At 35.7% G+C, this 24,165-nt stretch overlaps 1 protein-coding gene across 1 annotated transcript in view; it reads left to right on the plus strand.

Moving 5' to 3' along the window:
• Positions 1-24,165, plus strand: part of FZD3 (frizzled class receptor 3) — a 91,992-nt gene that overhangs the window by 18,146 nt on the left and 49,681 nt on the right. The window contains exons 3-4 of the mRNA XM_035022638.1: positions 8,766-8,962; positions 15,289-16,306. Of these exons, the coding sequence (XP_034878529.1) occupies positions 8,766-8,962; positions 15,289-16,306 (1,215 nt within the window). The remainder of the gene's footprint in view (positions 1-8,765; positions 8,963-15,288; positions 16,307-24,165) is intronic.

The following is a 24,165-nucleotide window of genomic DNA, read 5'->3' on the forward strand; positions in this document are numbered from 1 at the left end:
TGGTTACCAGACCCTTTGTAGAGTGACAAAGATTGGAATTCTGATTCTCATGAGTCAAATTTTGGCCTTTGACTCTGTCCTCTTTTCATACCCCTTGCTAAGCTTGGGCTGTTGCTGTGCTTGAAGGCTTGTCAGCTATCGGGTTCCTATGGTAACAGGAATGGAAATTTGAAAGAAGAAAGAGAATGGGAGCACAAAGGCTTGGTTGATTTGAATTTGAACAAAGAATGGAAGTTTCCGTGTAGTGCACCTTTGTTGTAGAAACCAGAAATTTAATTTTAGAAAGTTACTTTTCAGTTTGTAAACTTCCTATACCCTGGTCTTGATTTAGTGAACAAAAAGTATTACTATTTAAGGAGGTACGCAGCAGGAATCTTTAAAAATTTAATCAAATTGTTTTCTGTTTGATAGAGCTTTAATAGTATTATCTGATATATTCTCAACTTTACAGTATACAGGCTCCCTCTTTTAATTTTGATTTTGCTGAGGTTAAAAATTGTTAGAGTTCAAACCAAGGCAATTTGCTCATTTGAAAAATACTGATATTTCTGTTTTTATATAACTGCTTTATTGAGGTATAATTAGTGTAAAACAAAGTTGACCCATTTAAAATGTTCACTGTTTTGACACATGTATATACCGTGAAACCATCAACACAATCAAAATAGAGAACATTTCCATTACCTCAAAAGCTTTCTTGTATGCCTTTGTAGTCTACTCCCCTCTTCACTCCCTGCTCCAAGCAACCAGTGATCTGTTTTCTGTCACTGTTGGATTAGTTTTCATTTTCTAGAGTTTTATATAAATGTAATCATACAGTATCTATTTTTTTATCTCTGGTTTCCTTCACCCAGCATAATAGTCATCAATGCTTTGTTTTGCTTTTTAATGACATCATTCCAGTTGACTTTCACTTGTTGAGAACAGGGCATTCAAATTCAGCAGGGTTCCTTAGGCCCACCATATAGGACTGCTATAGCTCTGTTAACTTGCAACTCTTCCCTAATCCCCTTTTAAGCTTTTACTGGGTCCTGTATGCTAACTATTTTATATACTATTATTTATATGTTATTAAGACCATTTTACAGAGGAGAAAACTGAGGTTTAGAGAGGTTATGTGGAAAAAATTGGTTAAGTTCAAGGGCTCTAGATAGGAATGCCAGGGTCTTGACTCTTGGGTCTGTCTTTGTAGCTCTGTGATCTTGGGCAAGTTACTTAATTTTAATGTCTCATTTTCTTCATATGTATTATAAAATGTGATTAATAATTATCAGAGGGATTAAATGAGATAATGTGTATAAGGCACTTAACTGCCTATTCCTTTAGTGCCAGTAAATCCTGCCAGCTGAGATACATAGCACAGGGTACTTATAGCTAATATGTGGCAGGAGCATAAACTTGTAGCTTTAGGCTCATTGCAGGCAGCACAAAATAATCACTCAAATCAATTTTATAATTCATCTATAATTCACAGATCGAGGTTTTACTAACATAGTAACATAACAATATCTGATTGGTTGATATTTTATGTGTTGCTAAGTACCAAGCAAGTTTTGAGACTTAAGACATACATATGCATCTATGTATGATGTATGTACATACATCATCAACATGTGAATATAATGTTTTTAACTTTTAATTTTTTAAAAAATATTTTATTTATTTATTTGACAGAGAAAGAGACAGCGAGAGAGGGAACACAAGCAGGGGGAGTGGGAGAGGGAGAAGCAGGCTTCCTGCTGAGCAGGGCTCCATCCCAGGACCCTGGGATCATGACTTGAGCCGAAAGCAGATGCTTAACGACTGAGCCACCAAGTGCCCCTTAACTTTTAATTTTAAAATAATTATAAACTCATGGGAAATTGCAAAAAGAGTATAGAGACATTCTGTGTACCTTCCTAGTCCCCACCCCCTCCCAACCCCAGTCCTAGTACCTTATATAACTGTCATACAGGATAAAAACTAGGAAGTTAACCTTGGTACTATCTATAGACCTTATCATATTTCACCAGTTTTTACATGGACTCATTTTTGTGTGTGTATATGCATGTGTCTGTGTGTGTAGTCTTCACAATTTTTTTTTAAGTAAGCTCTATGCCCAACGTGGGGCTTCAACTCACAACCCCTAGATCGAGTCGTATGCTCCATGGGCTGAGCCAACCATGCACACTCCTAGTCTTTGCAATTTTATCACATATATAGATGTATGTAGCCACTGCTACAATTAACTGTTTTATCACCACTAAGGAACTCCCTTATGCTTCCTTTCTCCCTCCTCCCTTTTCCCACTCCTGAGCAACCATTACTTTGTTCTCTTATCTGTAATTTTATCATTTTAAGAATGTTATATAAATGGAATCATGCAGTGTGTAATCTTTTGAGATTTTTTCATTGAGCATAATAACCATACAAGTTCTATGTGTCAATAGTTATTTTTAATTTCTGAATATTTTGTTAAACAGATATGCCACAATTTGTTTAATCAGCCACCCATTGGAGAACATTTGAGTAGTTTCAACTCTTTGCTATTATAAATAAAGCTGTTATGACCATTGGTGTACAGGTTTTTGTGCAGACATAAATTTTTATTTGGGGGGGATAAATGCCCAAGGGTGTGACTGCTGGATCATATGAGAAGCATATGTTTGGAATTTTAGAAACTGCTAAACTATTTTCCATAGTGGTTGTACCATTTTACATTCTCACCAGCAACGTATGAGAGATTTACTTTCTCTACATTCTCACTACCATTTGGTATTGTCAAAATTTTTTATTTCAGTTTTTCTAATATGTATATAGTGATACTTCGTGTGGTTTTAATTTACATTTCCCTCATGGCTATTATATGTACTCATTTGCCATTCATAAATCCTTTTTGGTAAAATGTCTGTTTATGTCTTTTGTTCATATTGCAATTGAATTGTTTCTTATTTTTGAGTTTTGAGACTTCTATATATAATCTAGATACAAATCCGTTGTTGGATAATATAGTCTACAAATAGTTTATCCTAGTCTGTAGTATGTCTTCACATCATTTTAACAAGGTCTTTAAGAGAACAGAAGTTTTAAATTTTAATTAACTCCAGTTTACCTTTTTTTTTTCTTTTATGGATTGTCCTTTTGGTGTAAGAACTCTTCACCTAACTCTTGGTCTGGAAGATTTTTTCTTTGTTTGTTTGAAGTTTTGTAGTTTTTATTTTTTACATTTAAATCCATGCATCACTTTTGAGTTAATCTGTATAAGGTATGGTTCATTTTCTTGTCTATAAATATCCACTACCTTCAGCACCATTTGTTGAAAAAACTATCCTTTCACCATTGAATTGCTTTTGCTCCTTTCTCAAAAATTAATTGTCCATCCTTATGTTGGCTTCTCTATTCTTTTTTAAATTTTTTAAAAGATTTTATTTATTTATTTGACAGAGAGAGAGAGAGCCCAAGCAGGGGGAGAGGATAGGGAGAAGCAGCTCCCCGCTGAGCAGGAAGCCCAATGTGGGGCTCAATCCTAGGACCCTGGGATCATGAACCCAGCTGAAGGCAGATGCTTAATCAATTGAGCTACCCAGGCGCCCCTTCTCTATTATGTTCTATTGATCTTTTGTATCTGTCTCTCCACTGATAACCACACTGTTTTGATTACTGTTAGCTATATAGTAAGTCTTAAAATTGGATAGCATGATTCTTCCCAATTTTTTTTTCAAAGTCTGTTCTTTTGTTTTTTTTCATATAATTTAGAATAAACTCATCTTTATCTACTAAAAGTCATGCTGCATTTTGGTAGAAATTTCATTAAATCTGGAAATTATTTGGGGGAGAATTGGCACTTTATTTATTTTTTTTTAAGATTTTATTTATTTGAGAGAGAGAGAATGAGAGACAGAGAGCAGGAGAGGGAGGAGGGTCAGAGGGAGAAGCAGACTCCCTGCTGAGCAGGGAGCCCGGTGTGGGGCTCGATCCCAGGACCCTGAGATCATGACCTGAGCCAAAGGCAGAAGCTTAACGACTGAGCCACCCAGGCACCCCAGGCTTTCTTATTTTCTGATACGTGTATATCAGATTGTAAATTTTCTCTGAGTACAGCTTTTGCTGATATTTGTCTTTATTTACATTTATACATAGATTATATAATCTATATAATTATATATATAACTTACATTTCTCTTATGATTCCCTTTGTTAATTATGGGTTATTTAGGAGTTTGTTGTCTAATTTCCAAATTTTCAAGCAGTTGGGTTTGGGCTTTTTATGTAATTGATTTATACCTTACATTTTAGTCGTAGAACCTTCTGTGATTGATTTTAATTCTCTGAAGTTTGTTGTGGCATGCTTTAGGATCTAGAATAATGGCCAATTTTGATAAAGATTCCATGTGTCTGTTAAATAGGATCCAGTTATTGTTAGACATCATGATTATAAATGTTATTTAGATCAAATTTGTAATTGGCTTGTTTAGATTTTCTGTATTCTTACAGAATTTTTGTCTTGCTCTTCTGTCGCTTACTGAGAGAAGTGTATCAATCTCTCACTCGGAGTGTGGCTTTGTATATTTTCCCTTTTAGTTTTGTCTATTTTTGATTAAAATAATTTGAAGCTATGTTAAGTGGTCTATATATGTTTAGATCTACTTTTTAGTATTGGTGAATTGATTCTTTTGTCTTATGAAATGCCCTTTATCTCCGGGAATACTTCTTGTCATAAAAATCTACTCTTTCTTTTGGTTAGTTCTTGCATTACCATTTACCTTTCTTTTACTTTTAACCTGTTTCTTTATATTGAAAAATGTGTCTTTGTAAACAGCATAGTGTTTTTGTTTTTGTTTTTACCTAGTCCAAAACTCTTAGTCTTTTTTTTTTTTTTTTTAAAGATTTTATTTATTTATCTGAGACAGAGAGAATGAGAGAGACAGAGAGCACATGAGAGGGGGGAGGGCCAGAGGGAGAAGCAGGCTCCCTGCCGAGCAGGGAGCCCGATGCGGGACTCGATCCAGGGACTCCAGGATCATGACCTGAGCCGAAGGCAGTCGCTCAACCAACTGAGCCACCCAGGCGCCCCCTCTTAGTCTTTTTTAAAGTGTTTTTCTTTTTTTTAAGATTTTATTTATTTATTTGACAGAGAGAGCACAAGCCGGGGGAGCGGCAGGGAGAGGGAGAAGCAGGCTCCCCAAAAGAGCAGGGAACCCGACACGGGGCTCGATCCCAGGACCCTGGGATCATGACCCAAGCCGAAGGCAGACACTTAACCAACTGAGCCACCCAGGCACCCCTTACTTAGAGTTTTTAATCCATGTATATCTAATGTAATTACTGTTGTACTTGGGCTAATATTTACTATCTTACTATTTGATTTCAATGTGACCAAACTGTTTTGCATTTCTTTTTCTCTCCGATCTTGTCTTCTTTTGTGTTCTACTGTTTCCTTCTGTTTTACCTCATTGTGCATTCTTTTATTGTTTACCCTAGAAATTATGATATGTACTTATGACTTATAATACTCTTAATAAAATCATTATTTTAAACACTACCCCATTAGTGTTCCCTCTGGCCTCCCATCTTTTCCATTTTATTATTATGCATATTAATATACCTGTGTTTTGGGGGCATCTGGATGGCTCAGTTGGTTAAGTGTCTGCCTTCAGCTCAGGTCATGAACTCAGAGTCCTGGGATTGAGCCCCACATTGGGCTCCTTGCTCAGCAAGGAGCCTACTTCTCCCTCTCCCTCTGCCTGCTGCTGCCCCTGCTTGTTTTCTCTCTTACTATCTCTCCCTGTCAAATAAATAAATAAAATCTTAAAATATATATATATATCTGTGTTTTGTATGTATTTTAAGACATTATTATTTTTTATTGGTACGGGGGTATTCGTTTATATTTTCCCACATATTCACCCCTTTTGTTGCTTTTAAGTACTTTTGAGTTTTCATCTTTGATCATCTTCCTTCTGTCTGAAGAACACTTGAGTGCAGGTTTGCTGGTGACTGATTTTTTTGTCTATCTGAAAATGTCTTTATTTTGCCTTCATTTATGAAGGATGTTTTTGCTGGCTGTAGACTTATAAGTTTGCAGTTATTTTTCCTTAGCTCTTTAAGTAAGTCATTCTATTGTTTTATAGTTTTCCAAAGTCAGCTCTGAGTGTTAACTGTTGCTCTGTTAAAGGTAAATTATCTCCCTGCACCCCCCATTGGCTGCTTTTCAGATATTTTTCTTTAGTTTTCAACAATTTAACATTTGCCTAGATGTGATTTTCTTATATTTATCCTTTTTGGGGTTTGCAGAAGATTTTGAATCTGTAGATTGTTATCTTCAATTAGTTTTAGAAAATTCTCAGTCATCATATTTTTATATAGTGCCTCTGCCCATTCTCTTTCTCCCCACCTTTTAAGATTCCAGTTGTGTATATCTTAGGCTTTCCCATGTTTCACATGTCTCTTATGTTTTTTTAATGTATTTTTCAGTATTTCTTGGTCTGTGTGCTTCTGTTTGGATATTTCCTATTGCCTTGTTTTTTGTTTTGCCAATTCTGTCTTCTGATAAATCTAATGAGTTCTTAATTCCAATTGTATATTTCAGTTACAAAATTTCCACTTGATTCCGAAATTCTTCATTGTTATTTTCTTGAACATATTTGACATAGTTATATACAGTCTTGTATATTAAGCTCAATAGCTGGATCACCAAAACATTGTAATTTTTTTTCTTGGTTTTAATCATATGGTCCTGTCTCCTCTCTCTCTTTTTTTAAAAGATTTTATTTATTTATTTGACACACAGAGAAAGAGAGAGAGATTGAGGGGAGAGAGAGAGAGTGCACATGAGCCAGGTGGGAAGGGGCAGAAGGAGAAGGAGAAACAGACTCCCCGCTGAGCAGAAGGCCTGATGGGGGGCCGGATCCCAGGACCCTGAGATCATGACCTGAGCCAAAGGCTGAACCAACTAAGCCACCCAGGCACCCCATATGGTCCTGTCTCTTGAAATACCTAGTAATTTTTTTTGTTTTAGTGTTAGACATTACGAAATGTTGGTGAGGTTCCAGAAGATGTTCTATTACTCCAGAGAAAGTTCACCCTTTCTTCTAATTAGCAGATAAATGGTGGATCACCTTAATTCCATCAGGGACTGAGCTGAGTTGAGAGGCAGGGTTACACTTTTGGTAGGTCTCTGCCTCCTTCTGATTTGCCACTGCAACTAGAGTGTAGCTATTCAGAACTTCCAGCTGAGAGAGTGGTATGTTCAGTTCCCCTGGCAGGACTTGAACTCTAATCCATGTTTCCTCAGTATGATATAACTGCCAAAATCTCCACTCTGCTTTTCAGAGGCTTTCTGCTTAGCTTCTTAGCTCCTTCCTCATGCAGCTTCAGAATTTTCAGATTTCTTGAAGGGAAAATTGGCTCTGTGTCATACTCAGTCCTTGGCACTTCCCCTTCTCACCTACGTCTTATTCCTTTCATTTTGAATTTTGTCTGTAGCCTTGTAAGACCACCAAAGCTGTGCTGGTTTCTAGCACCAGCCTAGTCAAAGCTTGATTCTCAGCCTCTTGCCTTATGCCCAGATTCAACGAATGCCTCCTTGGAAAAGCAGCTGCACTTATCAGGCCCCTTCTATGTTTCCTACTCTCTATATTCTTGGTCTCTCTAGTTGTTTTGCTTCAACAGTTCTTCAGTAGCTTTAAATAGATGTTTTAAAACTTTTTCTATATTTTAAAATTATTCTTGATGGAAACATTGGTTTAACACAAGCTACTCCTTCATCCTTGGGAGTGATGGTCACATATAGTTTATTGTTATATGTTGGGTACCATGTCCATTATACAGTTAACTCAGTTTCTTTAAGTGACTCTTGGTTTTCTGACTGCATCTTGTATAGGAGGCCTTTGGAAAATATTATATATCAATGTAAAAATTGATTGATTCTTACTCGATAGAAAGGCTTAGTGGTGAGAATATCTGTTACCAGATCAAAATCAGCAGTGATTCTGAAACTATTATATAAATAAGTGAAAAAATATTTAATAGTAAAAAACTCAGATGCATACTTATTGGGATATTTGATCTATTCCTGTGGTTATAATGATTATTTAAGCATGGTTTTATGTCTGGGGCCACTATTTTCTCCTTTTGTTTCCTTAGTATCAGTTTACAGCGTTAGTTCTGTTTATGTCATGTGATATCAGTTTAAAAAAATTTTTTTTAATGTAACAAGAACAGGAAAATATGAGACAAATGTGAGAGATCCTTCCCTCTCCCTCACTCTCAAAATAACTACTGCTATGTATAACTACTTCTCTTCCTCCACTCCCACTCCCTTTCCTCTTTTAGCATTTTGTCTGCTCTCTCCTGTTGATACTTGTTAGTTGAAGAAAATGTAGAAATTGAAATACATAAAAGGAAGAGAATTAAAATCTCTTATAATCCTGTCACCAAGCAATAACCACTTTTTGAGCATTTGGCACATATCTTTTATGGATTTTCTTTCCTATGTAAAATGGATCATACTGTGATTCTCAGTCCTGCCTCTTCATTAATATCACCTCTAACTAATAAAATACACATATAGTTTCTGAAATACACCTCAGTCTTAACCAATTCAGAATCTTTAGGGATATAGAAGAAGATTTTGTTTCAAAAACCAAAAACTTTCCTTCAGAAATTTTAATAGCCTTCAGAAATTTTTAAAATGGAAAAAAAAAGAATATTGTAATATTCTATATTGGAAGCTTTAACTTGTATACAATTCTTTCTCTAATTATTCAATTTTAACTTTTTCCTAGCCATTCCACCCAATGGTGAATCTGGATTGTTCTCGGGATTTTCGGCCATTTCTTTGTGCACTCTATGCTCCTATTTGTATGGAATATGGACGTGTCACACTTCCCTGTCGTAGGCTGTGTCAGCGGGCTTACAGTGAGTGTTCGGAGCTCATGGAGATGTTTGGTGTTCCTTGGCCTGAAGATATGGAATGCAGTAGGTGCGAAAATCATAGATTTTCATGGATCATTACTTAATGCTACAGTATGTTTAAAATTGCTTGTTCTCTAATTCATCAGTTTTTAAAAACTTTTTTTGAAGTATGTATTAATCTTAATTTTAAACAGCAGTTTCATGGCCTCAGAATTGTTCATTTCCTTAGGAACTTGAAATCACTAAATGAAAAGATAGAAAAGGAAAAAACATTTCAATGAAGAAATTTTTAAAAGAATTAAGAAAAACAATCAAGACATAAAGTTGATTTTTCTTCCCTCAAAAAATTTATTTTCTGGTTATACAAGTAATGCTATTAGTAATGCAATTAGAAAATATAGAGAAGAAAATAATCATTCATTACCTCAGCATTAAATGTCTTTAATGATCACTTAGTGGAAATTAAATATCTGTATGATTTAGATGTGTTAATGACTAAAGTAGTTCTGTCAACTCTTTTTTTGTCATGAATTAACAAACCAGAATTAGGAAATGTCAGATACTTTTCAGATCATTTCCAAAATATAGATTATAAGCATTTCCTAAAGATTTGACGATGTTTACTAGACAGTCTTACAGATTTATATAAGAGAATGTTTATTGTTAGTAATAATGTATAGAGTAATACTATATTTCTAATATAATAATGTACCTTTTTGTATTGTGAAATGTTTCAGAAATAAGGAATAATAAGATAAATGCATATGTACTATTGTTGTCTAACTTTATCCAGTCTTAACATTTTGTGATACTTGGATTAGTCACTTTTTTTTTTTAAGAAATAATACAGGTAGAGCTGAAAGTTCCTTCCTTGGTACCCATCTTGATTTCATTCCCTTCTTTCCTCCCCAGAGATGAGGTAATAATTATGTTGACTATGTTGTTAATCATTTCTATATTTGTTTTTATACTCTTACTACATATATACAGATCTATAAACATTAAAATTTAAAAATATATGTATATTTATATCTGTAGGTTTGGTTCATTCCTTTTAATTGCTACGTAATGGACTACTATATTAATATTCCATAGTTACTTAACCATTTCCTATTGATGGTCATTTAAATTATTTCTGGGTGTTTGCTGTTATCAGTAATGCTGCAATGAACATTTTTTCTCCTTCATATTAAAATTAATTTTGTCATCTAAAAATAGCCCTTGGAGGTGGGTAAAAAGCAGGTGTTGTTACTCTCATTTGGCATTTGGGAAAACTTCAGAAATAAAACATATCAGTTTCTTATAGTCAGTTCACTGACATTTTGCTTTCTCGTATTTGTCTACTTTATTTCCCACCTGTTTAACATGTTTCCTTATCTAGTCCCATGTAACCATCCACTTTATCCCCAAACATGTGGAAGTGTTTACAGCCCCTCTTTTAGAAGTCTGTTAATTTCTTGGTGTTTATAATAACAGTTATGAATTATTTGGGCAGGAACTCTATTTTATGTTTCTGGTAGCTAACTCCCATTATTTAGCGGTCTTTTTATATTAATAGTTTATATACAAGTATAGAAATCTCATTATCATCTTCATTATTTTGATGGGATTAAATCTGTTTTATGTCCTCACTGTTGCCTGGCATTGACTAACTATGAAACCTTAAATTCTGGCAAACCAGTCTTTTATAACAACCTTTCATTCTTCCACATCTCTCCTATTCTTGTTCCTATTGCTCTTGAACTACCTGGACACTCTAAGACTTTGGGTTTTTTTTTCCCCTCTCCTAATATCACTCTTCCTAATCTCATTTATTTCCTTACTTAAGCTTTGTGGTCTGTCACTTGAAATGACACTCTTGCTAGCAATTTCAACTCATTCCTTCTATTGAACTTGTTCAGATTTCCAACTGGATTGATTCAACCCATTTCTTACAAATTAATTGTGCTATATATTTAAGATGTCAACCGTAGCAGTTCTGTTTGCTGTTTGTCTTTGGCAAATTTCCAGATTGGTCAACAGAATAATCTCTGTTTATTCCTCTCAGCACCTCTGTCAAATCTGTATCACTCACTTCAAACCCATATTTCACCTTTATTCTGTATTTCATACTAATTCTTCACAACCTCAACTTTCCCTCTTTTCGTGAAAATCATTTAAGCCATCATATGTGAACTGTTCTGGTCTGCTATTTCTCAGACCAATTATTCTTAATTTCTTTTTTTGGATCCTCTTCCTCTTACTACCCCTTGAGTATTGGTGCTTTCCAGAGTTCTATTCCTATTCTTTTTGATTCTGTGTGCTTTCCCAGGATGATCTCATCTCACTCATTTTAACTCTTTTACTCATTTGCTGCTGACTCCTACACCTAAATCTATAGCTTTGACATCTTCTTGCTGAGTTCCAAATCTGCATATCTAGCAGCCATTGGAAATCCTAGCCTGCATTTGTCTCAAATACCTCAATTTCAACATGTCTAACATTGATTTTCCTTTGCTCATTTTTTAATTCTCTATAAGTCACCTTCTGTTCCTCCTTCATTGACCTTAGCTCCCACATCCAATCAGTTACAAACTGTATTGCTTTTATCTAACTAATTTCATATCTGTCTCATTCCCAGAACCTTAACTAGCTTTATTTCTTTTTAAGATGTTTTATTTTTATTTATTTTTTTTTAAAAAGATTTTATTATTTATTTATTTGAGAGAGAGAATGAGACAGAGAGAGAGAGGATCAGAGGGAGAAGCAGACTCCCCGCCGAGCAGGGAGCCCGATGCGGGACTCGATCCAGGGACTCTAGGATCATGACCTGAGCCGAAGGCAGTCGCCCAACCAACTGAGCCACCCAGGCGCCCAAGATGTTTTATTTTTTTTAAGTAATTTCTACACCCAACATGGGGCTCAAACTTAGAACCTGGAGATCAAGAGTCACATGTTCTACCAACTCAGCCAGCCAGGTGCCCCTGCCTTATCTAATTTTAATTCTGGTATTATTTGAATCAACTAATATCTCTGCTCCCATTTGACACTGCTCCTAGTCATCTTTCTAATTACCTGGGTTAGGTCTATATGAATATGTTTATTCAACAATCATTAACTCAACAAATATTAATTGGATGTGTCCTGTGTGTTAGGCATTAGTCTAGATGCTAAAGATAAGTAGTGAACAAAATATAGTGTTGGTTCTTATGGAACTAAAATTCTAGTAGTGGTAGGAGAGAGAACAAATAAATAGATAATGCCAGATGGTAATGAATGCTAATAAGAAAAAAAATAGGGTTGGGTGGAAGCAGAAGACTCTTTTCTATGGCGATATTGGGGAAGGCCTTTTTGATAAAGAAGAATTAGAGTAGGGACCCGAACGAAATGAGAAACAAATAATCCAGATATCTAAGGAAGAATAACCTAGGCATAGGAAACAGCAGTTAGTGCAACTGCTTTGAAATGGAAGCATGCTTGGATTAGTCAAAGAACAAGGGAACCAGAGAATCTGGAGCCAAGTAAGTTAGGGAGAATGGAAGGATATCAGATCAGAAAAATACTGGCCATAGGGTCTTTGTAGCTCTGATACGGAATTTGGATTTGACTCTTAGTGAGGTGGGAAAGCATTAGAGGACTTAGAGCAGGAGAGACATGATCATGAGCACAGGAGTGGCATGTCTGTAAAGGATCACTGACTGCTGTGTGGAAATGAAGATCAATTGGGAGACACTCCAGAAGTTCAGGGAAGAGGTATTAATATTAGGCTCAAACTGCACAGAGGCAGTGGAGGAAATGAGAAGATATGTCATAAGGTACAATGATAGAAATTGCTGGTAGATTGTGAGGTATGTATTAGAGGGAAAGTATTTCAAGGATGACCCCAAGGTTTTTGGCCTGAGCAACTAGAAGAATGGAATTACCACTTATGGAAATGGGGAAACTTAAGGAGTAGAAATCAAGAGTTTGGTTTTTGGAAAGGTTATAGAGTGAAGTATATATATATATATATATTGAGGGGCAATTGGGTATACAAACACAGTCATAAAAGCATAAAGTATAACTTTGCATGGTTTTAAATTCAGTATCACTGTTCTCTCTCTCTCTCTCTCTTCTGCAACATGCTTATCTCTCCAACCTGATCTCCTGTCACAAGTCATGCCCACTTCATGCTCCAGCAATATTAAACTACCCTGTTCAAATCTCTTTGCCATTGCTTGCATTTCTTGCTAGAATACTGATTGGCATACCACCAGAACTGTCAAATACTGACTCAAAATCCTGTATTTGAGAGTCTTATTTTATGAAGTCTTTCATAATCTCATCCTTTGGAAGAATTAATCCTTTGTATTATTTTTATACTTTATATAGAGTTTGTTTGTTCATATATCCCAATTTTGTATTTACAAGTTTGTATCTTTTTAGACTGCGGGATAGAAAGCCTGGTTTTTTGTCTTTTTATGTTTAATGCCTGACATACTGCAGGATATAAACAAATGCTTAAATGCAATAAGTTTCTCTCATTTAGATTTATAATTCCAAGTCTAGTGAAGAAAATGGATTATGTTAGAAAATAAAAGATTAATCAGCTACAGCATAAGGTTATGCATGTTTTTGTCAAACTTAATATCAACGATGGTTTCTTGGAAACTATTTGATGCATATAAACTGTTAGACATCTAGTTAGTGGGAGTCTGAAGGCTTAGGAACTGATACAGGCAAGACAATTGAAGATGCAAGAAGTTCATGAGAATGGTATCTTTACTCATGTCTGCACCACAAACCCGTTTTATTTGTCCTGCAGCTGTGATACTTTCTCAAGTCTGCAGATCTTGTCCCTTTGGAAACTTGCTAAAATGCAAATTTCTGGGCCCTCACACAGGTATACTGTAATATGATTTGTGGTGGTGGGAAGCAGGAATTTTCTTATTTATTTATTTATTTTAAAGATTTTATTATTTATTAGAGCAAGAGAGAGAGCACAAGCAAGAGGACAGAGGGAGAGGGAGAAGCAGGTTCCCTGCTGAGCGGGGAGCCCGACATGGGGCTCAATCCCAGGACCCCGGGATCATGACCAGAGCTGAAGGTAGATGCTTAACTGACTGAGCCACCTAGGCGCCCCAAGAATTTTTATTTTTATTTTTATTTATTTTTTAAAAGATTTTATTTATTTATTTATTTGAGAGAGTGAGAGAGAGAGAGCACAAGTGAGGGGGAGCAGAGAAAGAGGGAGAAGCAGACTCCCTGCTGAGCAGGGAGCCCAACTTGGGGCTTGATCCCAGGACTCCTGGATCATGACCTAAGCCGAAGGCAGGCACTTAACCAACTGAGCCACCCAGGTGCCCCTGAACTTTTATTTTTAAAACAATATTAAGTTTTTCTTATGTACACCAAAGTTTGAGAATAAGTGAGTTAGAGAATGTAATGGATTGGAGAGAAATTAGGGGTGGTAAGAAAGAAGTAGTTCACATTAGAGACCTTAGAAGGACTGTAATTAATCAATATGCTAAGCAGGGAGCAAATATAAAATGGGAAGAAAAGATCTAAAAACTCAGCCACTTATAAGGATTTTTTTATTGCTAAAAAATCCTTGGGCTATGCATTTGGGAAAGATTTTTTTAACATTTCTGCTTAAGGAAGTTCCACTGAATCTAGGGTAACTAGTTAAAGGTTGGGAAAAAGCTACTCTTTTGTTAGAGCTATGTATTCATTTCTTTTATAATAATGTATATATTTTAAAATCTTATTTTAAAGTGTGTGTCTTGGGGCGCCTGGGTGGCTCAGTTGGTTAGGCGACTGCCTTCGGCTCAGGTCATGATCCTGGAGTCCCGGGATCGAGTCCCGCATCGGGCTCCCTGCTCGGCAGGGAGCCTGCTTCTGCCTCTGACCCTCCCCCCTCTCATGTGCTCTCTCTCTCTCATTCTCTCTGTCTCAAATAAATAAATAAATAAATCTTTAAAAAAAATAAAGTGTGTGTCTTAAATACTCTCTATATACAGTGTTACTTATTGATGGCTATTTTAGACTATTTTAATTAAAAGAATACTCTTTGGGGCACCTGGCTAGCTCAGTTAGAAGAGCATGCAACTCTTGTTCTCAGGGGTTGTGAGTTCAAGCCCCATGTTGGGAGTAGAAATTACTAAAAAAAATAAATAAACTTTAAAAAAGTATTGTTTTTGAAGCCAAAACTAAATTAAGTATAAAACCATATCATTTTTTGATCAACAGTGGACAGTCTAATTGTATGGCCCATAAACAAGAATCAACATTTACTTTATTTCTACTTAATTTTTATTGTACTCCAAGGATATTAGAATGAATAAGGTCATGAGTGCTAAATTTGGAAATCCAAATTGTTAAGTATCAATAGACTTCCCAATAAGTGAAAATGGTTCTCATCTTGTATTTTTTTAGGTTCCCAGATTGTGATGAGCCATATCCTCGACTTGTGGATCTGAATTTAGCTGGTGATCCTACTGAAGGAGCTCCAGTGGCAGTGCAGAGGGACTATGGTTTTTGGTGTCCTCGAGAGTTGAAAATTGACCCTGATCTTGGTTATTCTTTTTTACACGTGCGTGATTGTTCACCTCCTTGTCCAAATATGTACTTTAGGAGAGAAGAACTTTCATTTGCTCGATACTTCATAGGATTGATTTCAATCATTTGCCTCTCTGCCACGTTGTTTACTTTTTTAACTTTTTTAATTGATGTCACAAGATTCCGTTATCCTGAAAGACCTATTATATTTTATGCTGTCTGCTACATGATGGTATCATTAATTTTCTTCATTGGGTTTTTGCTTGAAGACCGAGTAGCCTGCAATGCATCTAGCCCTGCACAGTATAAGGCTTCCACAGTGACACAAGGATCTCATAATAAAGCCTGTACCATGCTTTTTATGGTACTCTATTTTTTTACTATGGCTGGCAGTGTTTGGTGGGTAATTCTTACCATCACATGGTTCTTGGCAGCTGTGCCAAAGTGGGGTAGTGAAGCTATTGAGAAGAAAGCATTGCTATTTCACGCCAGTGCATGGGGCATCCCTGGAACTCTAACTATCGTCCTTTTAGCGATGAATAAAATTGAAGGTGACAATATCAGTGGCGTGTGTTTTGTTGGCCTCTACGATGTTGATGCCTTGAGATATTTTGTTCTTGCTCCCCTCTGCCTGTATGTGGTAGTTGGAGTTTCTCTCCTCTTAGCTGGCATTATATCCCTAAACAGAGTTCGAATTGAAATTCCATTAGAAAAGGAGAACCAAGATAAGTTGGTGAAGTTTATGATCCGGATTGGTGTTTTCAGCATTCTTTATCTCGTACCACTCTTGGTTGTAATTGGATGCTACTTTTATGAACAAGCTTACCGTGGCATCTGGGAAACAACATGGATACAAGAACGCTGCAGAGAATATCACATTCCGTGTCCATATCAGGTAAGGGAAACCTTGTTCTAAATTTCAGAATGTGTGATAGTGAAAAAGCCTATTACTGTGAAGATCTAATCTTAGCTAGTTTTTTAAAAAACACTGTTTATGAACCTGTACATTAAAATTTTAAAGATAATGAACAAATATATTGTAGAAAGAATGTAATATACATGTTTCTATAAACCTCTTCCATTTAAAAGATGACTTTTACAAGTCTAAGCTATGGGCTTTTAAGCAATTTACTTCTGTTGTCACAGAACAGTTTGCTTGGGGATTGTTTAGAAGTCTACAGGTTTGAGGGTGAGAAGCTCTTTACCAACTGGTAAAAATGCACTGTCTTTTGTGAAAATTTTACTGATGGCCAGAAGAGGAATTGTTTTAACTGTTTTGCAAAAGTAATAGAATGCAATTGTACAAACTAGTTCATCTCTTAATTGGTCTTGGTTTTTCTTTTTTGCATACTGAATATTTTATGATTTACCTTTGAATTTAAACAGGTCAGATGATCATAGTGACAGAATCATAGAATTTTAGGTCTAGAAAGAACTTTAGAGGTAATTTATTCAGTTTTCCTCGTAATTTAGAGTTCTTAAACATCTCTCTCGTGGGGCTTAGAAATGTTAAGTGACTTGCTTATATCCAGACTGGGATTTAGTGTTAGGAGAGGAATGTAGCAAGGAAAGTAGTTCAGAATAGTTGATGCTAAGTATTTCTCTATCTTAAAACCTTCTCTAGAACCTGTGCCCCTAGCTATCATCCGCTCTTCCTTTTAAGATAAGTTTTCTCGAAAGAATAGTCTCCATTGCTGTCTCCTGTTCACGTTCCAGGTTAGCTGTTAAAAGGGCACCAGCCATCCTTTCATCTTTCCTGACCGTTAAGGTTTAATTACCTTTTTAAAAGTATTTATGTATTATAGATAATTCTTGTTTGTCTCTTTCTCCTGCTAGAGTGAAGTCTTTGAAAGCAAGAACTTCTTTTTCATATTTTCATATTTTTTGAATACATATTCTATAGGTTAGTAGATGATACATTGAGAATGTGGCTATGTAGATGGAGAAAAGACATTTTTAAGAAATGGTAGGGGTGCCTGAGTGGCTCGGTTGAGCGTCTGACTCTTGGTTTTGGCTCAGGTCATGAATTCAGGGTTGAGATTGAGTGCCTTGTGGGCTCTGTGCTCAGCGGGGTGTCTCCTTGAAATTCTCTCCCTCTCCCTCCTCTGCCCCTGCCCCACACCTCTCCCACACCCCTCACTCACTCTCACTCTCTCTCTCTCTCTCCCTAAAATAAATAAATAAATCTTAAAAAAAAAAAAAAAAGAAATGGTAACAGTGGTACCACGGACAAAGAGTATGTGATTAGCACATAATCAATGCTGATAAATATTTTTTTTTAAGATTTTTTTTTTTATTTATTCATCTGAGACACAGAGAGAGAAAGAGAGAGAGAGAGCATGAGCAGGGAGAGAGGCAGAGGGAGAGGGAGAAGCAGGCTCCCCGCTGAGCCAGGAACCCGATGTGGGGCTCTATCCCAGGACCCTGGGATCATGACCTGAGCCGAAGGCAGACAAGTTAACCATCTGAGCCACCCAGGCACCCCACTGCTGATAAATATTTAATGACTGAGAATGCCAGTTTATTATTGTATAAATATTAGCTATGGGCTTTTAAAAAACAACTTATATTGAGAGACCAGAAAAAATGAATGATTGAAATTGAATTTCTTGACAGAATGACTTATTAAAAACTCTTAATATGAGTTTTCAGGCCTGAAGCTAAGTAATGGAATTTTGCCTCTAATGAGAGAGAAAGAGATGGTTGAATTACATCATATGCTTCTTTATATAAGTTATCTAAGATTCCAGATATATATTATCTTAGGACTACTGAAAAATAATGTTTGATTATAAAATAACAATCTAAAAAATACCAAACCTCAAATATATAAATTGATAGAGTAGTTAGGATGCCACTATTTTCAGGACATTCCTAGAATTCTTTCAGCATCTTTAGAACCAGTGTGAGCTGCACAGAAATATGTATGTGTGTATATGCATTTTTTTTTTGTGGTCATGGGTTAAAAGTGTTTTTAATTTCCAACATACAGAAATAACATTGGAAATTAATTATTTATGATATACTGAAAAGAATAGAGAATGACATTTTAACAGTAACATGGTAATTAAGCTTTAAGCTCTGGAGCACAAATCCTGGCTTCATGTCTTACTTTCACTATTTACTAACTTTATAATCTTAGGCCAGCTTCACTTCTCTGCTTTAATTCCTCATCTGTAAAATGAGTAATAGAATCTAATAGTATTAAAATAATAATAGATAGTATTAGAAATAAGCAGAATCTACTTCCTCGGGTTGTTCTTAGTATACATGCATGCGTTTAGAAGAGTGCCTACTACATAATAAGTAGATGTTAACTCTCATTCATTTTCTTCATTTATTATTGTTCCTGCTGTTATTCACATACATACATATATATAAATATGGGATTCTAAAAACCGTCCAGTACCAAGCTTTACCAATGCCATCCATATTTGCTTCAGACTTTCATTTATTTATTTTAAATTTTTAAGTAAGCTCTACACCCAGCGTGGGGCTTGAACTCACTACCCTGCAAGAGTCTCACACTTTAATGACTGAGCTGGTCAGGTGCCCCTTGCTTCAGACTTTTAAAAGAAATCTTTACAGATTTGGCTGAAGTTCCCTATGTACCTTTCCCCAGTCCTGTTCCTCTTACACCCTGCCCAGAGGTAACCATCATCCTGAATTTGGAATATACCATTCCCATGAAAGTCTATACAACCAACCAATATGTATGTAACTGTGGAAAAACTGTTTTGCAAAAATATGTAATACAATGATACCATACTATACATGTTTCTGTAACTTGATTTTTTAACTTAACATTTAGTTTTTGAGATGTATTTATATTAATGCTGTAGCTCTAGTCCATTTTTATTTATTATTAAGATTTTATTTATTTGAGAAAGGGCACGACATTGGGGGGAGGGCAGAGGGAAAGGGAGAAGTAGACTTCCTGCTGACCAGGGAGACCAATGCGGCTCCATCCCAGGACCCTGGGATCATGACCTAAACCAAAGGCAGACGCTTAACCTACTGAGCCACCTAGGGGCCCCTCTAGTTCATTTTTAAAAATGTGTTTCCTTTTAAGGAAGTTTATATTATAAAATGTTTCAAATATGTAGAAGTATAGTAAATAGCGTAGCAAACACCTGTGCACTCATATCCAAACTGCCTTGAAATCTTAACATTATATCTGTCTTTCTGTTTTTCTGGCTGGCTGGCTAACTATCATTAAACACACAGCTGATGCCTGCCTCTGTTCCCTTAGGTATTCACATTCTTTTTCCTCTCCCTCCCCAGAGGTAACCCTTCTCATAAAGATGGTGGTTTTTCATTCTTCCCAATATTTTTATATTGTGGCTGAGTATTTACAGATCTGTAAAACTTGGTATTTGCAAGTTTTAAAAATCCATTAAGTGAAATCATTCTGTAGTTTGCTTTTTTCCACTCAGTTTTATGTGTGTACTACTAATTTGTTCATTTCAACTGCCTTAGTCTAATATATAAATATACTGCAATTTATTCACTCATTCTTTTATGAACATGTACTTTCCAACTTTTTTTGCTGTTATAAACCATTTTTCAGTGAACGTTCTTATAATATCTATCTTCCTTGCACATGTCCAAGAATTTCCATGAGGTATGTACCAGAAAGTGAAATTGTTGCATTGTAAGATCCATCATCAAACCAAATGGTTATTTTAATTTACACTCACAGTTGAGTATGGATTTCCCATTTTTCCCCATCATGGTGTTCTCAGGCTTTTAAGTTTTGCCAGACTTTAAAACAGTATCTCAATGCCATAGTAATTTTTATTCCCCTTTTAAGATTGATCATGTTTTCATAGGTTTATTGGCCATTTGGGGTTTCTCTTCTGTGATTTCACTCATTTGCTACTTTGTCCATTGCTCTGTTAGGTTATTTGCTTTATTTTATTTATTTATTTTTTAAAAAGATTTATTTATTAATTTGAGAGCGTGAGTGGGTGTGAGCAGGGGGAGGGGCAGAGGGAGAGAGAGAATCTGAAGCAGATTCTGTGCTGAGTGAGGAGCCCTATGTGGGGTTCTATCCCAGGACCCGAGGTCATGACCTGAGCCTCAAGAGTCAGATGCTTAACCACCTGAGCCACCCAGGTGCCCCTAGCAATTTTTAAAATTTGATTTTTTTGACTCATATCTCTAATCCCTTGAAATATATTTTTTCTATGTTATGAAGAACATAATTTTATTTTTCATATGAATAAGCACTATGCTTTCTGCACCATTTATCAAATAGCCCATCTAAATTGTAATGCAACCTCTGTCATATTCAAGTTCCATTTTTAGGCTCTCTCTTTTGTTCCATTGGTCTATTTCTATAACTTTGTGTTAATCCACATTTCCCCTACCTTGCTCTTCAAAATTATGTTAACCATTCTTGCCACTTTTGTATATGAATTTTAGAATCCGTTTATCCATGTAAAACATAAAACACTGTTGGCATTTTGATTGAAATTATTTTTTATTTTAAGTGAACTTGGGGGAAATTGCCATCATTGTAATACTGAGTTTTAATATTTTTTTGTTTATTTATGTATTTATTCATTTATTTGTTCCTGGTACCTTACAGTTTTTGTTGCAATTATAAATGGGATCTTTTCTCTATTATGTTTTTAAATCGATTATTGTTGGTGTACAAGAATGCCATTAATTGAATGCGTATATTGATCTTATATTGAGCATCCCTGCTGAACTCTTTTATTCTAATTGTGTGTAAATTCTTTTATATATTCTTTGTAGAAGTACTTGTCTGCAAATAAGAACAGATTTGTCTTTTCCTTGCTTTCTAGTTATGTTTTAAGATTTTGCTTCTATACTCGTAAGTAAGATAGATTGTGATAATGTTTTCTTTTCCTGTATTGTCCTTGTCCAGTTTGGGTATCAAGGTTATAACAGCTTCATAAAGTGAGGTTGTTTTTTTTTTTTTTTTTTTCCTTTTTAATTCTCAATTTTTACAGTAAGTAGGGGCTATTTGCTCTTTGAAAGGGTTGGTATATCCTCCTCTTAAAAACTCTGTCCTAGGGGCGCCTGGGTGGTTCAGTCGTTGAGCATCAGCCTTTGGCTCAGGTCATGATCCCAGGGTCCTGGGATCGAGCCCTGCATCGGGCTCCCTGCTCGGCGGGAAGCCTGCTTCTCCCTCTCCCGTGCCCCCTGTTTGTGTTCCTGCTTTCGCTCTCTCTCTCTCTGTCAAATAAATAAATAAAATCTTAAAAAAAAACAAAAAACTCTCTCCTAGGATCTTTAAAGCTAGGAGAGAGAAGTTGTGGAAGACACTAGGTTTTTTAAACTATTATTTCAATTTCTTAAATAGTAATAGTTTTATTCAGGTGTTTTATTTCTTATAAAGGCATTTTGTTAATTTTACTTTTAGAAGATTATTTTATCTAACTTTTCAAATACATTAGTATCAAGTTATTCATATATTTTTTGTTTTGTAAATTTTTACCATTTTTTTGTTTCTAACGTATGTTCTCTATTCCACCTTGATCGATCTTGCTAGAGGATTATCTTTTTAATTCAGTTGTTTCTGTTCTTATTTTCTTACAAATGCTTCTCTTAGAATTGCTTCGTTTTTCTAAATTCTTAAAAGGTTAACTCATGCATTTTCAGTATTTCTAAATTTCTAAAGTGCATTTAATAGTCATTTTAAGTTTAACCAAAAATCTTTTATTAACCATGTTGATTGTTCATTCATTTTGTTTCCCGTACTTGGCTTCAGGCATCTTTGTGATTTATTTATTTACTTATTTTGGGGGGAACCTTTTATTAGTTCAGGTTAGGAAATCTCTTAGCTTTTTTTTTTTTATTGAAGTTTTCCTAAACCTAATGAAAGAACTGTTTTTCACACTAACACCTCATGGATTAATAATACTCATATACAGATGTTGTTGTTGTTTTTAATTTCCTGCAGTATGTATTTTTTTTCCCCAGAGTTAGTATTAACCTTTTTCTTCAGCACAGTAGTTCAGAGGCTGTTCTGGAAGATAGTACAGGTACAATTAAAGCTTTATTGTGTGTGTGATCCTATTAATTCCCTTGTGACTCCTGCTTTTCAATCTTGCTTAAGTAATAGATGTTGAATTAAATCTGGCTTGTTTAAGGGGCACCTGGGTGGCTAAGCGTCTGCCTTTGGCTCAGGTCGTGGTCCCAGATCAAGCCCCATGTTGGGCTCCCTGCTCAGTGGAAAGTCTATTTCTCCCTCTCCCTCTTGTGCTCTCCCCTTCTTGTGCTCTCTCTCTCACTGCTCTTTCTCTCTCAGTTAAATAGAAATAAAATCTTTAAATCTGGCTTGTTCAAAAAAAAGAAGAAAATGCTGTAGGCGTGGGCACCTGGGTGGCTCAGTCAGTTGAGTGTCCTCTGATTCTTGATTTCAGCTCAGGTCATGATCTCAGGGTTGTGGGATGGAGCCCTGCACCAGACTCCACACCTATGCACCAGACTCCATAGGGAGTCTGCTTAAGATTTTCTTTCTCCCTCTCCCTCTGCCCCTCCCACCCCCCAAAAAGAAGAAGAAAGTGCTATAAACATGAACTCTTAATTGTATAAACTTCATTGTGGTTAAAACCTATTATCTTACTTGATATCCACAACAGTCTTACGAAATAAGAGAGTATGGCTTCATTTCTGCCAATTTAATGGGAGGAAGTTGAAGCAGTAAGAAATAATATGGCTTATACAGAGTCACATTAACAAAGTGTTGGGCGCCTGGGTGGCTCAGATGGTTAAGCGTCTGCCTTCGGCTCAGGTCATAATCTCAGGGTCCTGGGATCAAGTCCCACATCGGGCTCCCTGCTTCTTGGGAGCCTGCTTCTCCCTCTGCCTCTCTCTCTCTGTCTCTAATGAATAAATAAATAAAATCTTTAAAAAAAAACCAAAAAAACAAAGTGTATCAGGGGTCAGCAATCTATAGCCCACTGACAAACAATAGGGCCAGCCACGTAGGTTGGATTTTTTTTCTTTTTTAATTGTGGTAAAATATCCCCATTAAATGATAATGATAAGATTTACCATTTTAACCATTTTTAAGTGTATTGTTCTGTGGCATTAAATACATTCACATTGTTGTGCAGCCATCTCTATCTCCGGAAAGTTTTTTATCTTCTTAAACTAAAACTCTGTACCCATCAGTCAATAACTCCCATTCTTCCCTGCCTCCCAGCTTCTAGCAGCCATCATTCTACTTTATGTCTCTATGAATTTGGCTAGTTTAGGTACTTCATATAAGTGGAATCATAAAATATTTGTCCTACTTTATGATTTTTTAATATTCAAATACTAGAATTTTTATATTAGTTTTAATTCAGAATTTTACCTTAGAGGAATCTTCTACAGACTTGTAAATTGAGCACCAGAGTTACTAAATTCCTATTTGAAGTCATATCCACACGTAATTGAACAAGATTTGCTATCACTGAGAATATCTAAAAGAATACCTAGCAGGCTCGGATAATAATTCCTCATGAGAAGTTTTTTAAGTGTATTAAGCAATGATGTTATCCTTACAGTAGCCTCCTTAGGTAACTTAACATAATATTTGAATATGTTTGCTTTAAAATCGGTAAGGTTACTTAATAGTCATCTCGCATATTACTGAAGTTTTCAAATATTTAAAAAATGGGTTTGTGAAGTAGTTGATCACATTGTTCTGGAGTACTAATTGGATTTAATGCAAATTGCATGTATTTAATTAATTTGAAGAAAAATGGGCTGATGTAGTCTTCTAAAATATTT

The sequence above is a fragment of the Mirounga leonina genome, unplaced genomic scaffold (genome assembly GCF_011800145.1).
Source record: "Mirounga leonina isolate KUSES-001 unplaced genomic scaffold, KU_Mleo_1.0 Mir_176, whole genome shotgun sequence".
In the NCBI taxonomy this organism is placed as follows: Eukaryota; Metazoa; Chordata; class Mammalia; order Carnivora; family Phocidae; genus Mirounga; species Mirounga leonina.